This window comes from Hippichthys cyanospilos, chromosome 19 (genome assembly GCF_059441005.1).
Source record: "Hippichthys cyanospilos isolate Australia breed blue-spotted pipefish chromosome 19, RoL_Hcya_1.0, whole genome shotgun sequence".
Classification (NCBI taxonomy): Eukaryota; Metazoa; Chordata; class Actinopteri; order Syngnathiformes; family Syngnathidae; genus Hippichthys; species Hippichthys cyanospilos.
The window spans coordinates 5,255,748-5,273,339 of NC_142387.1; the positions used below are offsets into that span (position 1 = coordinate 5,255,748).

At 39.4% G+C, this 17,592-nt stretch overlaps 1 protein-coding gene across 5 annotated transcripts in view; it reads right to left on the reverse strand.

The window, feature by feature from the left end:
- Positions 1-1,164: 1,164 nt before the first annotated feature.
- Positions 1,165-17,592, reverse strand: part of sema5a (sema domain, seven thrombospondin repeats (type 1 and type 1-like), transmembrane domain (TM) and short cytoplasmic domain, (semaphorin) 5A) — a 154,757-nt gene continuing 138,329 nt past the window's right edge. For 3 of the 5 annotated variants that reach the window (XM_088401723.1, XM_088401724.1, XM_088401725.1), the window contains 6 exons: positions 15,240-15,449; positions 11,541-11,711; positions 11,225-11,380; positions 10,074-10,118; positions 8,175-8,386; positions 1,165-2,143 (listed from right to left, as the gene is read on the reverse strand). In XM_088401723.1, coding sequence (XP_088257849.1) covers positions 2,024-2,143; positions 8,175-8,386; positions 10,074-10,118; positions 11,225-11,380; positions 11,541-11,711; positions 15,240-15,449 — 914 coding nt within the window. In that variant the 3' untranslated portion in view covers positions 1,165-2,023. Of the gene's footprint in view, positions 2,144-5,888; positions 6,228-8,174; positions 8,387-10,073; positions 10,119-11,224; positions 11,381-11,540; positions 11,712-15,239; positions 15,450-17,592 lie in introns of all 5 variants that reach the window. The other 2 variants (XR_015863594.1, XR_015863595.1) reach the window with 2 other exon arrangements.

Sequence of the window (17,592 nt, forward strand, 5' to 3'; positions counted from 1 at the left end):
AGTTGTCACCATCATTGTGACACGCTTCAGGGAAACACTTAGTAAAAATGGAGTGTTCCAAGGCGTTCGTCTGAACTTTATTTGGTATGCAATTTGTTATTTTAAATCGTAGGCTGGCTTTTCTATCATGTTTGGCGTTTCTACAATGTACTCCATTATAATTGTGACATAACAAACTAAAAAATGCAGGAACGAGAAATCTAGTAGCGTTATAATCTCACAGCTCTCATTGTACATTGTAGGTGCGCTTTTAAGGTGTTGTTAATTGCTTGTAAAATTTTACACGGCTTAGCTCCTTCCTATCTCGTCGAATTTGTATCACTCTATGTTCCGTCCCAACAACTCTGGTCACAAAATGCTGGATTGGTATTGACCCCACAGGCTAAAAAGTCCCATTTGTGCACCAGTGCTCTGGAATGCCCTACTAATGGAAGTTTGCGCAGCCACCTCAGTAGAAATCTTTAAATCCTTACTCAAAACATTTCTACACTCATTTAGTTAATGTTAGCTTCCTTCTCCTTCCTGCTCCTTCTCCTGGTTTGGAGAGGGGGCCACGGTGTGACAAATTGAATGCTGTCATGCGGACCTGTGCCGATCGACCGATGTGCGTTTTGTTAAGGGGGGACCCACTAGGCCAGACTAGGAGGAGGATCTTTCCCTTTCGCCTATCGTCAAGGTATCTTTGCATTAATATGGCGTTATTTTAGCACTCGGCATCTAGTGCTACCTGTTGAGCCGGAAGGGGGCTCCTCCCACCTGCTGTCCCTTCTGAAGGTTTCTCATTTTCCCCAGATGGGGTTTTTGTTTTTCCTTCCTCTTCTGGGCACTTTGTTCAAGGGATGCTATTGTGTATTTGTGATGTTCTGTATTTCATTTTCACCTGTGAAGCCCCTTGAGACTATGGCGATTCAGGGCTACACAACTAGACAAGATCTCACTGCATCTCTAATTACACACACAGATTTGCATACTTTCTCATTAGAATTATTGTGGTTTACAGGTCATGGTTTGCGATGATCAGTTGCTACAGTGGTGACATCACCGGAATTTGTTTTGAAACATGCCCGTCTTTTGGCTAACCAATAGTGAGTCATGAATCACTTTGTTGACACTGCATTAGACTTTGCTTGAGTGCCAAATGATGGTCATGAAGTAACAAGTGTATAGTGTCTAAAGCAGCTTTTAATTTATGCACAGCAACACAAGCAGACATAAAAAGAGTTAGTTGCAACTGAACCACTGAATAACCTAATATTTGGTTATAAACAAAATCTTATCTTGGTGACTTTTATCTTGCAGTGCACAAAGGTAGCTCTCCAGTTGGCAAGGATTATGTTTGCTACACTGCATCTGTACAGTAAATACCATTAACATCCTGCTCCCATGAATACAAAGAGAAAAAATTAGCAAACACTGTTATCTTTAACATTTTTTTTCTTACAAAAAATACAAAAAGTACTGTGACTGAATTGGTGCAGGCTGATGTGAATACTGCCATTTACTTTTCAGAAAACACAAAGAAAATTCTCAACACTACAGACAACTGTAAAAATATTACATAACAAAATTGTACGCAATCACATGTTGCATCTTAAACAGGAAAAAAAAAACTAACTTCAAATATCTACATTGATTCTTTCGCTTCTTTCAAAAAAATGGAATGCTGTCATGCAAACTGAGATGTCAGATGAGTCATGCAAAGCTGATTGTGTGCCTCATTATAAATGCAGCACTCTTCATGTGGATTCACGGGAAAGTTAAAATAGATCTCCCTTTCGTATTTGTCCAGTTGTTGGTCAGTGGGAGACCCAGTCGTCCATTTCCCAGAAAGGGAAGTGAGCTTTCCGAGCGTACCGCAAGGCACCTGAGAGTGGGCTGCTCCCTCTGCTGGCGTGGCGACGTCTTCGTGTTTTCGCTGCCAGCGAACGGAGCTGCCCAACGCGTGGTTTCACGAATCTCGATATATACGCAACACAGAACAATTCAGTCAGGATGGGAAAACAGGAATTTGGCATCTTCATGTTTAATAGTCATCGTAGGTGTTGAGGTCGGTGAAGTATGCGTTGGTGTAGGTCTTCCCGGCCAGCTGTGGGTTGAAGTACTTTTGCCGTTCCTCCAGAATCAGATTGTTTTTGTTGAAGGCCTGTACGTGGAAACAGGAAAAAAAGACATGTTGGCATGCTCTCTTTTTCCTTTAACTGATAGAATACATATTCAGCTCAGAAAGGGGAAGATGTATCAGGGGCTGCACTAAAAAAACAAAAACAAAACAAAAACAAAACAAAAACAAAACAAAAAAAAGCCTCATATACATCCGATTAAATAATCTGATTTTCGGTATTAAAATATTTAAACTATTGCAGCTATTATGCATTACCTTCTTGTATTATTACAACTACAGTGCTTTGCCAGTAAAACTGTAGTAACACATTAATATTACCTTCCCATAATGTATTTTTTTTTACATCAAAATCTGCTGTTATAAAATTAAATAAAAAGTTATTTTTGAAAAAAAAAAAAATCTTTGAAAAAAATGGCCAAAAACCTTTTCATAAACTTGTTATTTATGAGTTTTAGATGATTATTACTATTATTACTACTATTATTACTAATTTAATAGTACAACTCTATTAATAACAATTGATCGGTTATAATGTGTTAATTTAAATCTTGTAAAACTGATTATTCAATCACAAAATTCTTTATTGCATCTTGTTTTCTTTCATTAACATTCATCTGTTTTTTTACTTTTTTTCTCTGGTTGTTCCATTGATGTGTCATGTATTTGGGTAAAGCTGGGTCTCAAAAGATTATCAAAAGACATCGCAAGTGTCCCAAACTGTCTTTGTTATTACCTGTGAGCTTTGAGCTTGTAAAACTAACAATTTTACCTATTCTCAGCAAACTTTCCTTGTTGTAGTAGTAATTGGCTTGAAGAAAAAAAAAACACAATTTTAACCTTAATGTTATTACATTGATCTTTTTGTCATTCTTTTCAGTGTGGCCCTAAAAAAATTAAGTCAAGCAACTGAAATGCATGAAATGCAACATCCAGAAAAAAAAAAAAGACAACGTAAGGGCACTGGAAAGAGGATTCAAAAGAACGCAAGGCGGTGCATCATGTGGTTGGGTGTGTTTACTTTGCATTGGTCTCTGTCATCTCTAACAACCAGCATCAGCCATTTCTTTCTTTGTGGTATTTTGAAAGAGTAAAAGAATGTTAAGAATAAGAGCCATGTGGCTGTCCTCTTTGTGACCTTTGTAAACACGGAATCAGCTTTGGAGCTAAGTACAACATCAGCAATTTGACAAGTTCATATTGTATGCAGTGGAGTATGTGCTGAAGGGCTGTGTAATTGAACACTTGATGATGCTGCAATATACTGCAGATAGAACGACATTGATAGGGAACGAGGGTACTGAGCGGAAAAAAAAAAAACAAAAAACAATTTATTTGGCTTTATTCCCATTATGTGATTTGCTCACAAAGGAATGTAATCAACACGTTGTTGGCCACTGGGGACACTTCTACCACGTCTCCACAATAGAGGCCTCTTGGCGGCTCCTTCACAGCTGTGCTCGAGTGCTAATGAGCACTGTCTCACCTAAAAAGCGGCGACTGAAAGATTGTCTGATTCCTAAGAATCAAGCATTTGCAGTAATGTGCTGGAAAATGTTCCGTGTAAATGATGCAATTCCAAGACTAAATGTACATTTGAAAATAGACCGTCTAAAAATGGTAGGACTGAAAATGCATTATTTGACGAAACTAATGTCATTGAATTAATTTGAAGAGCAGTTTGCAATGCAGTAATGCAACAAAGACCATTTAAATAGCTCAATAGAACTAAATGGGCTCCTAATTTTTTTTATACATATAAGTTTTACCCTTCAATCTAGAATACTTGGAAAATTTGTTTAAAAATTCCCATTGAAATTTTACAATAATTAAAATATAAATGTGCCAGAGAAGTGAAAAATGATCACTGAATGCCTACAATACAAAGTAATCGGTGTAATCTATACTAATACACATATATAGCACATATCACTATATTTCCGCAGTACTAGATGGTCAAAATTGTTGACAGTGGAGTCAACACTGGCTTGTGTATAGAAAAGTTGCTAAATGCCACTAGAATTTGTAGACAGATGTGTAATAAATCACTGGGATGCCATTTCATCTTACCGCTACCATTACTATACCCGCAGCCATTTTTTCAAAAGCGCAGGGTCGCATTGTCCCAATGGGAGTCAAAGTGTTAAAGTTTAAAGGTAACAATTACCCAGCACTGTTCAAATGCCAAGTTTGTGTGTTTTAAAGCATTTCCAACCATTCCCTGACCTTTTTTTTTTTTTTTTTTGCTTGGCAGCAAAAGCTTGACCACACTTATATCTGGTTCATACTTTCAAAAGGCATTGCAAACACAACACTGCCCATCATCAAAAGAACAGCATGAACAATTTGACATAGCAGTCAGTGTTACTACAAAACCTTCAGGCTTCTGCTAGAAAGCAAAAAAAAAAAAAAAAAACTACTGGAACATCTGAATTATTTGGGGTTCAAAGGCACAAAACCATTTTTTTTTCAATTAGGGCTGCAATAAATTATTAATATATAATTAATTGCCAGTTGATTTGTTGATTTATTGATGAAAGGTATAAAACTATTGAAATTATATGCCTTTATTTAAAACCTCGACATTAAATCAACATAAAGAAAATCAATCCCATATTATGGAGGATCACAAAAATAGGATATTGTAAGTAGGGATATGCAGATTTTCTTTAAACCTCTTTAAGGAGACTCCTTTAAATGTGCTCCTGTTTTTTGCGGTAAAGGTTATAATTGTATATAACAAAGGTATTTTTATTTTTTATTTTGATTTATTGACATACCAACACTAGAATGGAAGACAGAAGTCGAGTTATTTAATTAGGTATTGTAAACTAGTGACAAGAGGAATAATTTATGATGAGTAAATTATCATTGTCATTTCACCTTCATCGTTTTCTTAATTTGTCTGCTTTTATTGATTAATTAGGAACTACATTTCAATTCACCACATACTTATTAGCCGCTAGCGCTAGTGCTGGAGACTTGTGCCGTTATGACACAATGACAGCGTGATTATTTAAGAGGTTTCTTTGCGTCCTTAATCAGTGATTGAATTTTTTTTTTTAAATTAGAATATGTTGATGTTGGTAAATGAGATGGCAATAAAATAAGAGTCACGAGGACTCAAGCCTACCACTCTGCTAACACAGCTACAAAGCTACCAGCTTTCTGCGGCTATCACCACATTTTTGTACATATTGTTTCGTCCTTTGGCCAAAAACTAAAAATGCATTTTTTTGTCATTTAAAGCAAAAATTCTCAGTCCGAAAATTGCATTCATATATTTCAGAGATGCTGAAATTCCGAACATTTGGACAATTTGATAATTTGGTAATTTATTTTCGCATCCATCGCATTATGTGTGGTGACGGGCCAATAGGAGGGTAGCGAGAAAAGGACGAAAAATCAAGAAGCCTTGTCGAAGGTTCATTTTTTTCGACAAAATCCACTCTTTTGAAGCATGAAATACAGAATAAACTGAGTATGATACTGTGTCATTCATTTTTCAAATTATATAGAAATTATATATCCACTGTTAATTAATTTTCTAATCGGAGTTACAATAGTACTTGAGTAATTATTATTTCTTGATCATGCACTTATTTGGTCAATTTTGTTCTTAATGTAATGGTACTGTACTGGCATTAATGATGAACAGAGGAGCATTTAAAATGCATTGAGACATTAAATTCCACATAAAATATGACAAGATACAAGCACAAAGGAAACATGCAAAAAGAGGCAATCACAAAGAGAAATATATTCTCACAAGCTGTGTAAGGGAGCGCAAGTCCTTCATGATGCTCGTGTGGAGGGTGGGTAGGGTGGGTAGGGGTTTGAGAATGGGGAAGATGAACTAGAGGCCAACCTGTCACGCACTGGAAGTGCCACAGGAAGTGGAAGGGGAGGAGAAAGTTGTGGTTTTGGTTTTGGTCAGATAATTTGTTGGGGAGAAGCTGAGGGTTGGGGGGGGTCAAGAGGTGGGATGTTGTAGCGAGGTCAGTGGTTAGTAGAATATCTCCAGGCCCCGCACAGACACCCCCATGTTAGCAGAGACAGGCTGGTGCATGGCGGGCTCGTCCAAGGGCAAGAGAACCGAAACGTCTGGCTGCAGGGAGAGGAAGGAAACAACACCAAACCTTTTCTTTGTTATTATTTACTGGACAGCAAATAACCAGTATGCGGTGGCACCTTTTGCCCGGGATGAGAATGATGCTTTGAGACTGAACATCCAAAAGTGAGTTCTTCATGTGAAATACAACATTAGCGACAGTTTTACAAAAACTCAAAAGGAGGCTTATTCTGTCTTTGTGTATTTAATAATTGAACCCATTTAGTAAGACAGGCACGATACGCCTGAGGAAAAATAGTCTTCATTCTGTTCATTTTACTCCTTTATTTTTGTAATATGATGTAGACTGACTGTATTAATATCCCCCTCTGTCTGCAAATGAACAGAGCAAATTATGCTCTGTGCTCTAATAGTATGACAGATGAACGCTCCTGACACCTTCATGCCTTGATGCAATTATACTTGGTGAGGTTCGGGCTGAGCCAAAGGATCTGTTCTAACAGAGCCCTTGGGTATCCACTTTTATTTTCAAGTTTTTAAATGCTTCTTATGTAATAATCTCCAATGTTTCCAGGTCAGATCTAAAATGCAGCAAGGTAACAGATTATAGAGGAGAAAGGCTGGGATACGTGATTACACAGACAAAAGTCTAAGGGGGCAGCTTGTGGAAGGTCTATCATTGGCCTCAATTACAGGCCTGTTGGAAAGACAATTAGACAGGCCTTCTCATTCATTTCCGTAAATATAGCCGCAAAGAGGTTTATAACGTTTTGGTGTAAGAAATACTTGGGCTAAAAATGACTAAACCTGACCGCGATAATCTAAATACTGTAGGACTGACAAGAAAATGGATTTGCCCTGTTTCCACCAAGCAGTAAAGTGAAACTGTATGATCCATGTTTGGCTCCAATTAGAGTAGTAGCTGTATTTACCTTAAGGGTGGAAATTGAACTGTAACTTCTTTTCATATGCAAGAAGAAAAACATTATATAGATGTCTAGTAGGACTATCAGTATCTATAATCTTTTCAAAACAAGACACCAAGACAAGCAGTGAAGCTATGTTAAGATGGTCTTTGCATGTCTTTTTTTTTTTTTTCTTTTCCTGAAATACTGTATGCCTTTTCCACAAAGCAATGATGTAACATTATTTTTGGTATCCATCCCAAATCTGTGATATCCCATTTTAAGGGGTCCTTCTCCCTTTCAACCACACGAGATACCTCAAATTTTTGCACAGTATTTAGTACAGTATCTTGATTGTAACGTTGCAACATTTTGCAAGACGGGTATTGCTGCAAAGCGAGCGACACGCAATGTAAAAAACAGAATTAAGGTGCTGTTGGAGAAAATTTTGAGCTCTGCTACATCCCAGAAAAGTGAAAGTTCTCAACAGAGCTCTCCTTTCTGGATCGACTGTAAAGGCTAAATGCGGACCAAAAGCCTACCAAATGAGTGTAGCGACGCGTTATTTCACGTTCAATCTTCGCATTAGTCTACCAATTTTTAAAGGTCACATCACCCGACTTGGTCTATTTTTTCCCCCGGTCTAAATTCTAGTTTTAAAACAAACTGAAAGAAATTGAACTGCTCGGTGGGAACATGGTTGATACAAGCATGATGAGCTGAGGTCAACTCCTACCAAAATAATGCGTTCAATGTGTTGAAAAATGCAGTAGCACTGCTCACTGATATTACTCAGAAAGTGTCAAAAAGGGAGCTCTCCAGGACATAACGTGTGAGTGTTTCCTTGACGCCCTAAAGCGCATGAATATATTATGAGAAAGCAGAAATTTGACGTCGACATAGAACAAAGTGACACAGTGAGACGCCAGAGGAGCACATGAAAAGAAATGCACGCAACACTTGTCAATCTGTTACAAGGCTAGAGGGTGTCAGTACTCTGCAGGTGGTCGTGTGACATGTCATGCAGCAGGAAGTGTATTTCATCACAGAAAATGTTCAGAAAATATCGAGCACAGACCTTAATGGCCTCTACGGTGTCGTATTTGTCCAGTTTGTTGATGTGGTTGGTAATGCTGGTGTTTAGAGGCGCGGGGGAGATGGGGTGGATGACGGTGGCATCGTGCGACTGTTGCTGGTAGTGCTGGCAGTACGAGTACACCAGCAGAGTGACCAGACAACCCAGGATGGAGCTGCTGAGTCCCACGGCAATCATGTGGAAGATGTTGAAGTCTGAAAGGAAGAGAAGAAGAGGGAAGGCAAGTTGGTATCATTATCCTCATTATGGTTGTAGGTAGACTTGTGGTAGACTTTGGGGCAAGATGGAAGGGCGAACCGTCACACAATTTAGTCTCCAATGCCTAACATGCATGTTTGTGGAATAGTGGAGGAATCCCAAGTGCAATGGGGATGCACATGGAGAATATGCCAACACCATACTGGAAGGCGGAAACCACTCTGAAAGGTGAGGCAGAAGTAATAAACAGTTTGATCTTTAATCGGCTTTTTAGGTGTGTAGCACGGTGTTTCCTCGTCGTTTTGAAGCTCTAGTTCTTTTTTCAAAAGATTATCACTTTAGAGCAGCGCCTACCTGATGTACTGTAATAACACTCCTGCGCTCAGTCTAATGTGGAATCTGAAGCAGTCTAACAGCCTCTTAATACTTGTTCAGCCATAAATGAAGGCAGGTTTGCTCAACACCAAACTACTTTTCGTCATTTTTTATTGACGAGATGGTGGTCAGATCTAAAATGATCTCAGACATATTTGAAGGGTAGAGGGCGCAGATGCACGAGAAAACAAGAATAAACAACACAGGCTGAGCCTGGCCCTTTAAAAAAAAACTTGCAATATGAGGAATGGCAGGGGGAGGGAGGTAGTGGTCAGGGTTGCTAGGAGAGTTAGCGGCCGCTCACCCCTCTCTGGCACACAGTGTGTTGTAAAAGAAAATCAAGTTCGTGGGCAAAAAGAGAAATCACTGGGTATGGGAAAGAAAAGCAGGAAGGTTTTATTAAAAGACATTTCATACACTTAATGTACGTACAATGTCCGCCAGGGGGCAAATCCTACTTCGCGAGGGTTCTCAGAAACATATCAGAGAAGGAAACCCTGGTACAATTACAGCACTAATAAATTGAATCGACTGAATTGAATCGCACAATCCAAAATGCTGCTTAGCAGTCATTATACTGAATTTAGGTTGGACATGTTTTTGGAGACATGTACTTGACAGTTTATTACTTAATAGGCAATATTGTATAAAACTACTGTAAAGCACCTTCACTGCCAGCGAAGCTAAAAAGATTTCTTTTACATAGATAGCTGCCTATGTAAATACGACTCTTTGATGTCAATAGCTGTAAACAGCAGTGAATGACTTCTACAATAAACTGAAGGTTAAAAAACAAAGCAGCAAATCTTGTCAGTAACTTTGTCAAAAACTTTTTTTAATATAAAAAACATGGCATAGGTGACAGCAACAATTTGGTTATGTGCCTGTGAACTAAGATTCCTTGACTACCAGCTGACAGTTGTGTACCAACACACACGAGCGTGTTTGTGCGCTTCTTATGAACTCTGAGCACTTTCATCAGCATTCCTGCAGCTGTTGCAGGAGTAAACATGGTTAAAAGAGATTTTATTGATCCCTTCAAACTGTAACTGTGTAGTTATGGTACATTTTACTCAGGATTTTTGCACCTGAATTTTAAGTGTTCCTGCAGTACATTACTGAGGATGTGCGAGTGTGGCAAAACATGTAATTCAGACTACTGCAGCGAGATATGATCAGATCAGCATTTTCCTTCTATTCTTCTTTTACAGTGGGATTTATATTCATTTAAGCAGAATTGCAAATTAATGCTGCACATGCTTTTCTCTCCCGCTCACACACATTCACCTCCACTCATACATTTATTACCTCCACAGCGTCTCTCCTCCTGACTGGAACGTGCAATGGAGACTTCTGATAAAAGGAGAAAAAAATCGTAAAAGGTATCAGAATTAGGCCTGGAACCGGCACAAACACACTCCTGCTCGCGTGACAAATTACACCTCCGTTGGCGAGTGCTGAGATGAAAGCTGCTTTCAATATGATAAAGATTACCCAAGAAACTCTGCAAGCTATAATCATGGCCGTGGCGGCACCTGGAGTGCTTTATGAAAAGTAGACGTCCTCATTAGAGAAAATGAAGTACAAAACATTTTTAACACACCATAATTGACAAGCCTTCCCATTAAAGGCGATTGATGATAAACGAAAATGGGTGATTCTGGAAGACTAAAGTATTCCTGTATATCCCTGCTTAACATAAATTTCCATCTATAAGCTGCAACTTTTTTGAACCCTGCGGCTTATAGTTCAGTGGGGCTTATCGGCTTTTTTATTTTTTTTAAACTAGCCACCAGGGGGATATCTCCAGTAAACAAAGGGAGACAGAAGAAGACAGAAGAAGGCGGTCTCCATCAGTAAATCCACCAGGCGTGTTATTGTTGTGTTTGTGCAGTATTCCAACACTGTAAGTGTTTCGGTGTTATGTTTGTGCTGCTTTTATATCTAAACAAGTTCAGTCTGTGTTGAAGGCATGATTATGCTGTAGTCAGGCAGTTTGAAAAGAAAAAGTTTAAATAAAAACATTCATCCAACCATCCATTTTCTAAAGCCGCTTATCCTCAAGAGTTGCAGGCTTGCTGGTGCCTATCCCAGCTGACATCAGGCAGTAGATGGGGACACCCTGAACTGGTTGCCAGCGTATTGCAGGGCATACAGACCGGGACACCCCTGTGCTAGTCGATTAGAACTAATATGTTTAATCTTGCTTTAATGACACTGCTATGGAAGAAATCAATACTGAAATGTTTTTTTTTTTTTGGGGGGGGGGGGGGGGGGGGATGAGTGGTTGCATGCCTTGAGTGAACCCATAGCGGAATTTTACCTTTACATCATATAAATGCCCTGAGCGAGTTAAATAATGTATTTTTAACATTACATAATTTAACCGACTGACGTGGGCCTACATACCAGAGATGGATCCTCAAATGATTCGTGAGTAATTGTGTATGAATGAGCACCTGGTATAAGGTTGGAGTCAGGAGAGCAGGGCCTGCTCTCACTGCTGTTTCCTGAACACTGATTTCCTGTAGGAAACAGGACATCACAATGACGCACACGCAACTGGGCCCCTCTGGAATCGCACTGGGACCACTGGGACCAACTGGACCAGCTCTCTGCAAACAAAAATGACAGTAAATCCCACATCTGTGTAGTGTTGTTTGTGTGGGTCCATGGTTATGAATTAGTCATGCATGAATCACCTCCACGGGGCTTAGAGTGACTGAAAAGAATACGCAATGTACTTGTGATGGATATGTGTGCTTGTGTGTGTACCTGGACAGGCTTGAGTGTTGCAGAGTGCCTCCTCGGTGTGTAGGCCAAGACAGATGTCCCCTCCATGAGCTGGCGGGGGGTTACTGCAAGTTCGAGTCCTCATGTAATGCCCACCTCCACATGTCACGGAGCACTTGGACCATGAAGACCAGCAGGACCAGCTTCCATCCACTAAAGGCAGAAGGACAAAGAAAAGCTTTTCACTCTATTATGCAGCACTTTGAGACAGACCAGGCAGAAGTCTTCTTTTATCTTCATTTTTTTTTTTTTTTTTTTTTTTTACAATGGAGTGCTCCGAATGCTGTCAAGCGATTAGAAATGGTCAACTACCTGAAATTTGAACATTTTCCAGAATTAATCATGATTAATCACATTTTTAATCAGTAATTTACTTGAGTCAAATCTTGAAAACATGCTAATAAAAATTACTTAAGTTTTGACTGCTTTGATCCTTTAATACAATTCTTTTTCTGTCAAATGCAACTGTTAAATAAACCAACCAAATCCGTTCATTACTGCCAGTTCTTTTTTTTGGGGGGGGGGGAAATTCTCCAATTTTTTCACAGTTCTTCCCATCAGCACCACACTGATTCTTCATTTGCAAGGCACTGTGTAGATCATTTGAGCTCTGGAACGTCAAAGACGTAAAACTAATACGATGTTTGACCTTGGCTTTGTAAAGTGCAATTCTATTGATTTTTTTCCAATTTAAACTTCCATCTTTGCTGGTAGGCTGGTGACCCCTCCCCCAAGTTTGGTTGCAAAGTTAGGAGAGTTCAGCGGCCTAAAGAAGAAAATAGATTTGAGTGCTTTATTTTTTATAGCTTTTTTTTAATGCTCAGTAAATTCTTGAAATTCCATCCATCCATCTCATCCCATCCCATACCATCTCATACATCATACACTATACACCATACCTAAGGGCAATCTGGAGTGTCCAATATAAATTCCCTGCATGTTTTAGGGTATGTAGGAGGAAACTCGAGTACACGTTAAAATCACACGCAGGTGCTTCCATTATAATTCTCCTATCCAACACTGCATTAGGATTCAGGGCAGATAATGAATTTTGATTTCCAAAAAAGCAAAACAATACAGAGAGACAGGAACACAAACACGTGTCTGATTCATTTCGGATTTCAAAAAGAACTGCGTGGACATGGAAACCGTAAACAATTGCATTGGTCTTGAGCGTGTGTATGCATCCATGTTGCATTGTTCCATTGTACTACCTCAAAAAGCACATTTAGCTTGCACCTTCAGGTTTATCGCTAGTTCTTTTATGGAACCCTTTATTCTTGTGATTTTATTTGTTAGTGTGATTAAAATGAAATGATTGGGACAACAATCTTTTGCAAAGCTCCTGTGTTAGATTGCATTTGAACATATTGGCGTTAACGTCTTGAGCAATAAGAACCCCCAAAAATAAACAATTTATAAGGGCAGCCTGGAGAATTACTAGTGAATACTCATTGTCAATCATATGAATAAATCCTATTCTCACTTTGGCAGAGAGTAATTCCTTTTTCAGAAGCATCTGAGAATTGCTTTTTAAGACCTGCTAGAGCTGGGCAACTCTGTGCAGGTAATTGAAGTTGCCGTTGCTTTTGTCATCTCTGCGTAATTTCTCTATCTAAAAGTGACGCACCAGTCGATTTCTGGCCCTCCATGACGGATCGTCTCATCTTGGGCAAAGTTGTGAGAAAAACAGAGATTCATTTGTTTTTAACGCAGACGGATCGTCGCCGCGACACCTGTTTTCCTCCTTCAAAGTGTTGGGATTAAAAAGAATAGGATTAGACATCAGAGGATCATAGCCACGTCTGCTGGAATGCCTAACATTGACGTTTACTTTCAGAAGGGTACTATTAGGAGGATGATTAGTATTCATTGCTGCTCTAACTTGAGCACTCCACCATAGCTTTGGCGTGATCAGATCATCACAAAAGGCGCTAGATGCATTAGCATGAGACGCAAAAGGTTTCCAGCACCAAATGTGGGCACGCACATGCAGCAATCCATGGAATGAATTAACCGGCTGTAAAAATAGCATTGATGGTTGTTCACATCCTTGTACTTCCAGCATGGCATCGTTTAGGAAGGGTGCTGAAGATTATGTGCAAAACCAGACTCAAAATACCTAAATCCTTCTGTAAAGAGGTTTGAGATTAATAATCATACTGTTGATGTCAAACATACAGTATTTGGAAAGAGCTCTTTTATCTTCAAGCAAGGAGGGATCCTATTCAATGAATGCCTTTTGCCGTTGAAAACGTATTTTCTGGGCTTTTCACAAGCGAGCAAGCAACCATAGCCAGCGGCATAATTTATCTGCTATGTAATTACATAGCAGGAGTGCCACAGGGATGTCCTCTTTGATTCTTTGGTGTAAATGGGAGTTTTCATCACAGCTTCTCGCCACGTCTTGGTTTCTTTTGTGATTGTTGTGATTCCTAAAGATTTGCAAGTCACTTGGTGCTACGATTCTTTATCCATTACTCGAGGGGAAAAAGATAGCTGAGGTTGGATGCGGGGAAGTGTGTATTCATCTGTGTAGGACAGCAAATGAGGGGTAGTAATTGCTTCCCATGGAGACACAGAATTTACAGTTCTATGCAAGTATACTTATTTCTTCTTCTAATGACTTAGTTTCACAAAGAAAAACAATTCCGATGACACACTTGAGGATTATGACTGATTTTACCCACATTTTCAGTCCAATACAGCAGTAGGTACATCAATTTCACTCATTTGCTGTACTTGAATATTTGAACAGTAGAACTGTCAATGTGGAGTAAACATTTTTGACTGGCAGAGTTGTTTGAATTTTACAAGTATATTCGGACATATTTAAATGTGTGAACATTTATCTTCCAATGCATTGTCAAAAACGTTCCAGGGTAAATGCTAAAAAAACAATTTCGTTATTTCGTTGAAAACAATGTCATTTTCTGTTGGTTTGTTGTTTTTTGGTTGTGTGTTTACATTGGGGTTTCTGTTCATTTCTATTTAGGGCTCTTGTTCTATGTTACAGTTTTAAGTCCCTCGCCTCGTTAGCCTAATTTGTTTCCTTCTGTCTGTGTGTCCAATCAGCTTCCTCTGCCTTGTTTCTGTCCAGCTGTTTCATGTTTCCTAGTTAGTGTGTCGTGTATTTAATTGCCTGTTAGCTTTCAATTAGTTGTCGGGTCATTATCTTTGTTTTTCGTGAGTCATATTCCTTTGTTTTCCTATGCTTTTAGTTCTGTCTTTAGTAGTGAGTTTGTACTGGTTGTACTTTGTATTTTGTCAGCTACAATGGCGTTTCTGGTCCCTTTTTCATATTAAACAGTAGTTTTTGGAGTTTCCTGCCTCCCTGCATTTGGGTCCACTACCCTCCACGTCTTCACTCACCTTGCCCTGATGTGACACAACTAATGTAATAATTACAAGTATATTTGGATATAAATACATGTTTGGATGCAATTACAAGTATTTTTGCATTAATCTGTATGTATGCATTTTAAAATACATAGTAAAAATACATTTGTATGTACTTGTAAATACTTTTTAACATACTTGCAAGTACGCTGGAATGAGTTTGCCACTTTGGCAACTCCACGCTTCCTTTTATTGTATAGAATGGAAAATAAACCATTTACGAAACATATGGGCTACATCCTTCTTTTCTGTATCCGGTGAGACTCAGTGTGAAACCCTTACCAGGACATGGAGTGGTGTTGCATTCCTGGTACTCCTGGGCAGCTCCAGTGCAGGTCTGACCCCCGTATTTCGGTTCCGGGTTGCTGCAAACTCTTTTTCTGCTGCGGATACCACGGCTGCAGTCCCGACTGCACTGGGTCCAAGAAGACCACGAGGACCAGCCGCCATTCACGGTGCGCCCAGAGATCTTTCCCAGATGAAGAACCTCACCTAAGGTACAGAAAATAAAGTATATTTAAATGAAATTGCCACATGAGTTTGGACTCTTGCAGGACATAATGAATGCCCAAAAATCCACCGTAACCAGAACAAAACCGACTCGGAAACTTGACTCGTGAAACTAAGAAGACAGTTTGACGTGACAGTTTGAAAGGTTTACTTGTGTTTGGGGAATGTGTTATTTGAGCAACTGTAGTCAGGACCATCCGCAATACCTCTATGAGATGTGACACTAAACCAGGTATGTCCAAAGTCCAGCCGGGGGCCAAATGTTGCGTATGTTCAAATTTCCACTGGCCCGCAGCCTCTGGCATAAAATTAATTTGTGACCTGTCAACATTGATTACCACAGTAGAAAATACAGAAAAGTAGAAAATACAGAAAAGAAGCGTTTTATTATTTACCTGAAGACTAGACCTGCGACAGGCGTGCTTGGGTGTGCTCAGAAATTTGCTCTACCTCTCCAAACACACCACTCTCAAGTTATGTTAGGTGCAGGGTTGCAAAGCCTGCTAGGCCAAAATATTTGCCAACGGGGGCACAGCCAATGTCAAATATTAATTAGTATTTAACGCCCGAAGCTAAATACCATTTGTCATTTTTTCACTGAATCATGAAACAACTGTTTGCCAAGGGACTGGATGCTTTCTAAAAATTTAAAGCTGGAAGACAGGAACTGGACTCAGAAAGTTGGAAAAAAACTTCACATGGAAGCTTCAGAGGTTCACTTGATGTTCTAGCAGTGTTAGTGGAGCAACGCTAGCCGGGACCATGTTCAATACCTCAATGACAAATTATGATTCTAAGACTACCTAAAAACCTAAAGGGTGACAAATACACACCCTTGTTACCAGCACAGCAACTGATACATTATGACAAATCTTGCATGACAAACATGATAAATGGCAACTGGTACTTTAAGGAACAAACAAAATAAATGCTGCACATTTAACACTATTTGCCATGTAACTAAATGGACAGAAATGGCAATGTAAAAATGATGGATTAGGAACAGCTGCACAAAAGTTGTGTATCGCAGCGTCATGAAAGAGCTAATTTCTATTTTCTGAAGATGGATTCAGTAAGTTAAGTGCTGCATCTCGAGTTCATCAAACAACATCAGTTTTCATCATTGCTGCGCTCACGCGGAACGAATCGCAGATTTCGAAAGTGAAGTTTTTATTAAACTGTAATTACCACGTGCATTAATCAGCACTGTGGAAATGTTGCTGCCAGTGAGACATTGAGCACTAGGGGGAAGAATCATCTGGTCTCTCTGAATGAGAAGCCATCTGTTTGAGTGAATGATAATCACCTGCGATGAAATTACAGTGACTGTCCAGGCCATTGTCAGATGAGTCATTCCTTCAACACTTGCCCTTATTCCACTTTCCAGACGATAATGAGACTTGTGCTTTTAAAAGACCGGCTAGTCTGGTCTTACATTCTGCCCCTCTTCACCGTCATTTCTCATCTTTTTCAAGAGCTTTTATTTTTTTTTACCTTTCCTCTTCTTTTTGAGTAGAAGCTTGCCATTTACATTGCCTTGTATTCTCAGGGAGACAGTGTTTACCTTACGCTAGTCCTCACCCTCTTCATAAATACGGCCGACCTTGGCAGCTTACAGCCTCATCACCTCACAAGCTGGCGCGTGCACCGACAGGGCCCGTCGAGGCGTGAGCTCTTTATCGATTCTAAGCGGTCAGTGGCACGGACCGACCCGCCTGCAGCTGTGACCTGATACTCTTCATCCAGACTTCTTCAAAGCCCACGTATTGAACGGCTCCTCGTGATTATGTTGGCGAGCTTCATCGTGTTTCTTCTTATTAATGCAGGCATTTACATAACCGCAACCTCTACTCTTGTTACGGAAAAATGCAAATAAGCTTTTAAGTTTTCGGTGTATGTTATAAACATTAACATAAGCGGTGTCAACAGGGAGTCTATCCACATTGCAATTTAAACCGAGTTGACACGACAGGCTGCAATGTACAATTTCCTGCACAATTTAATCAGATCCACTACAAGCTCAGCAATAATATACACGTCTCGCTGTGACAAATAAAAATGCAAATTATGTTAGGAATTCATTTAACAATGTTAATTATTGTAACTGTTCTACTGATTTCTATTT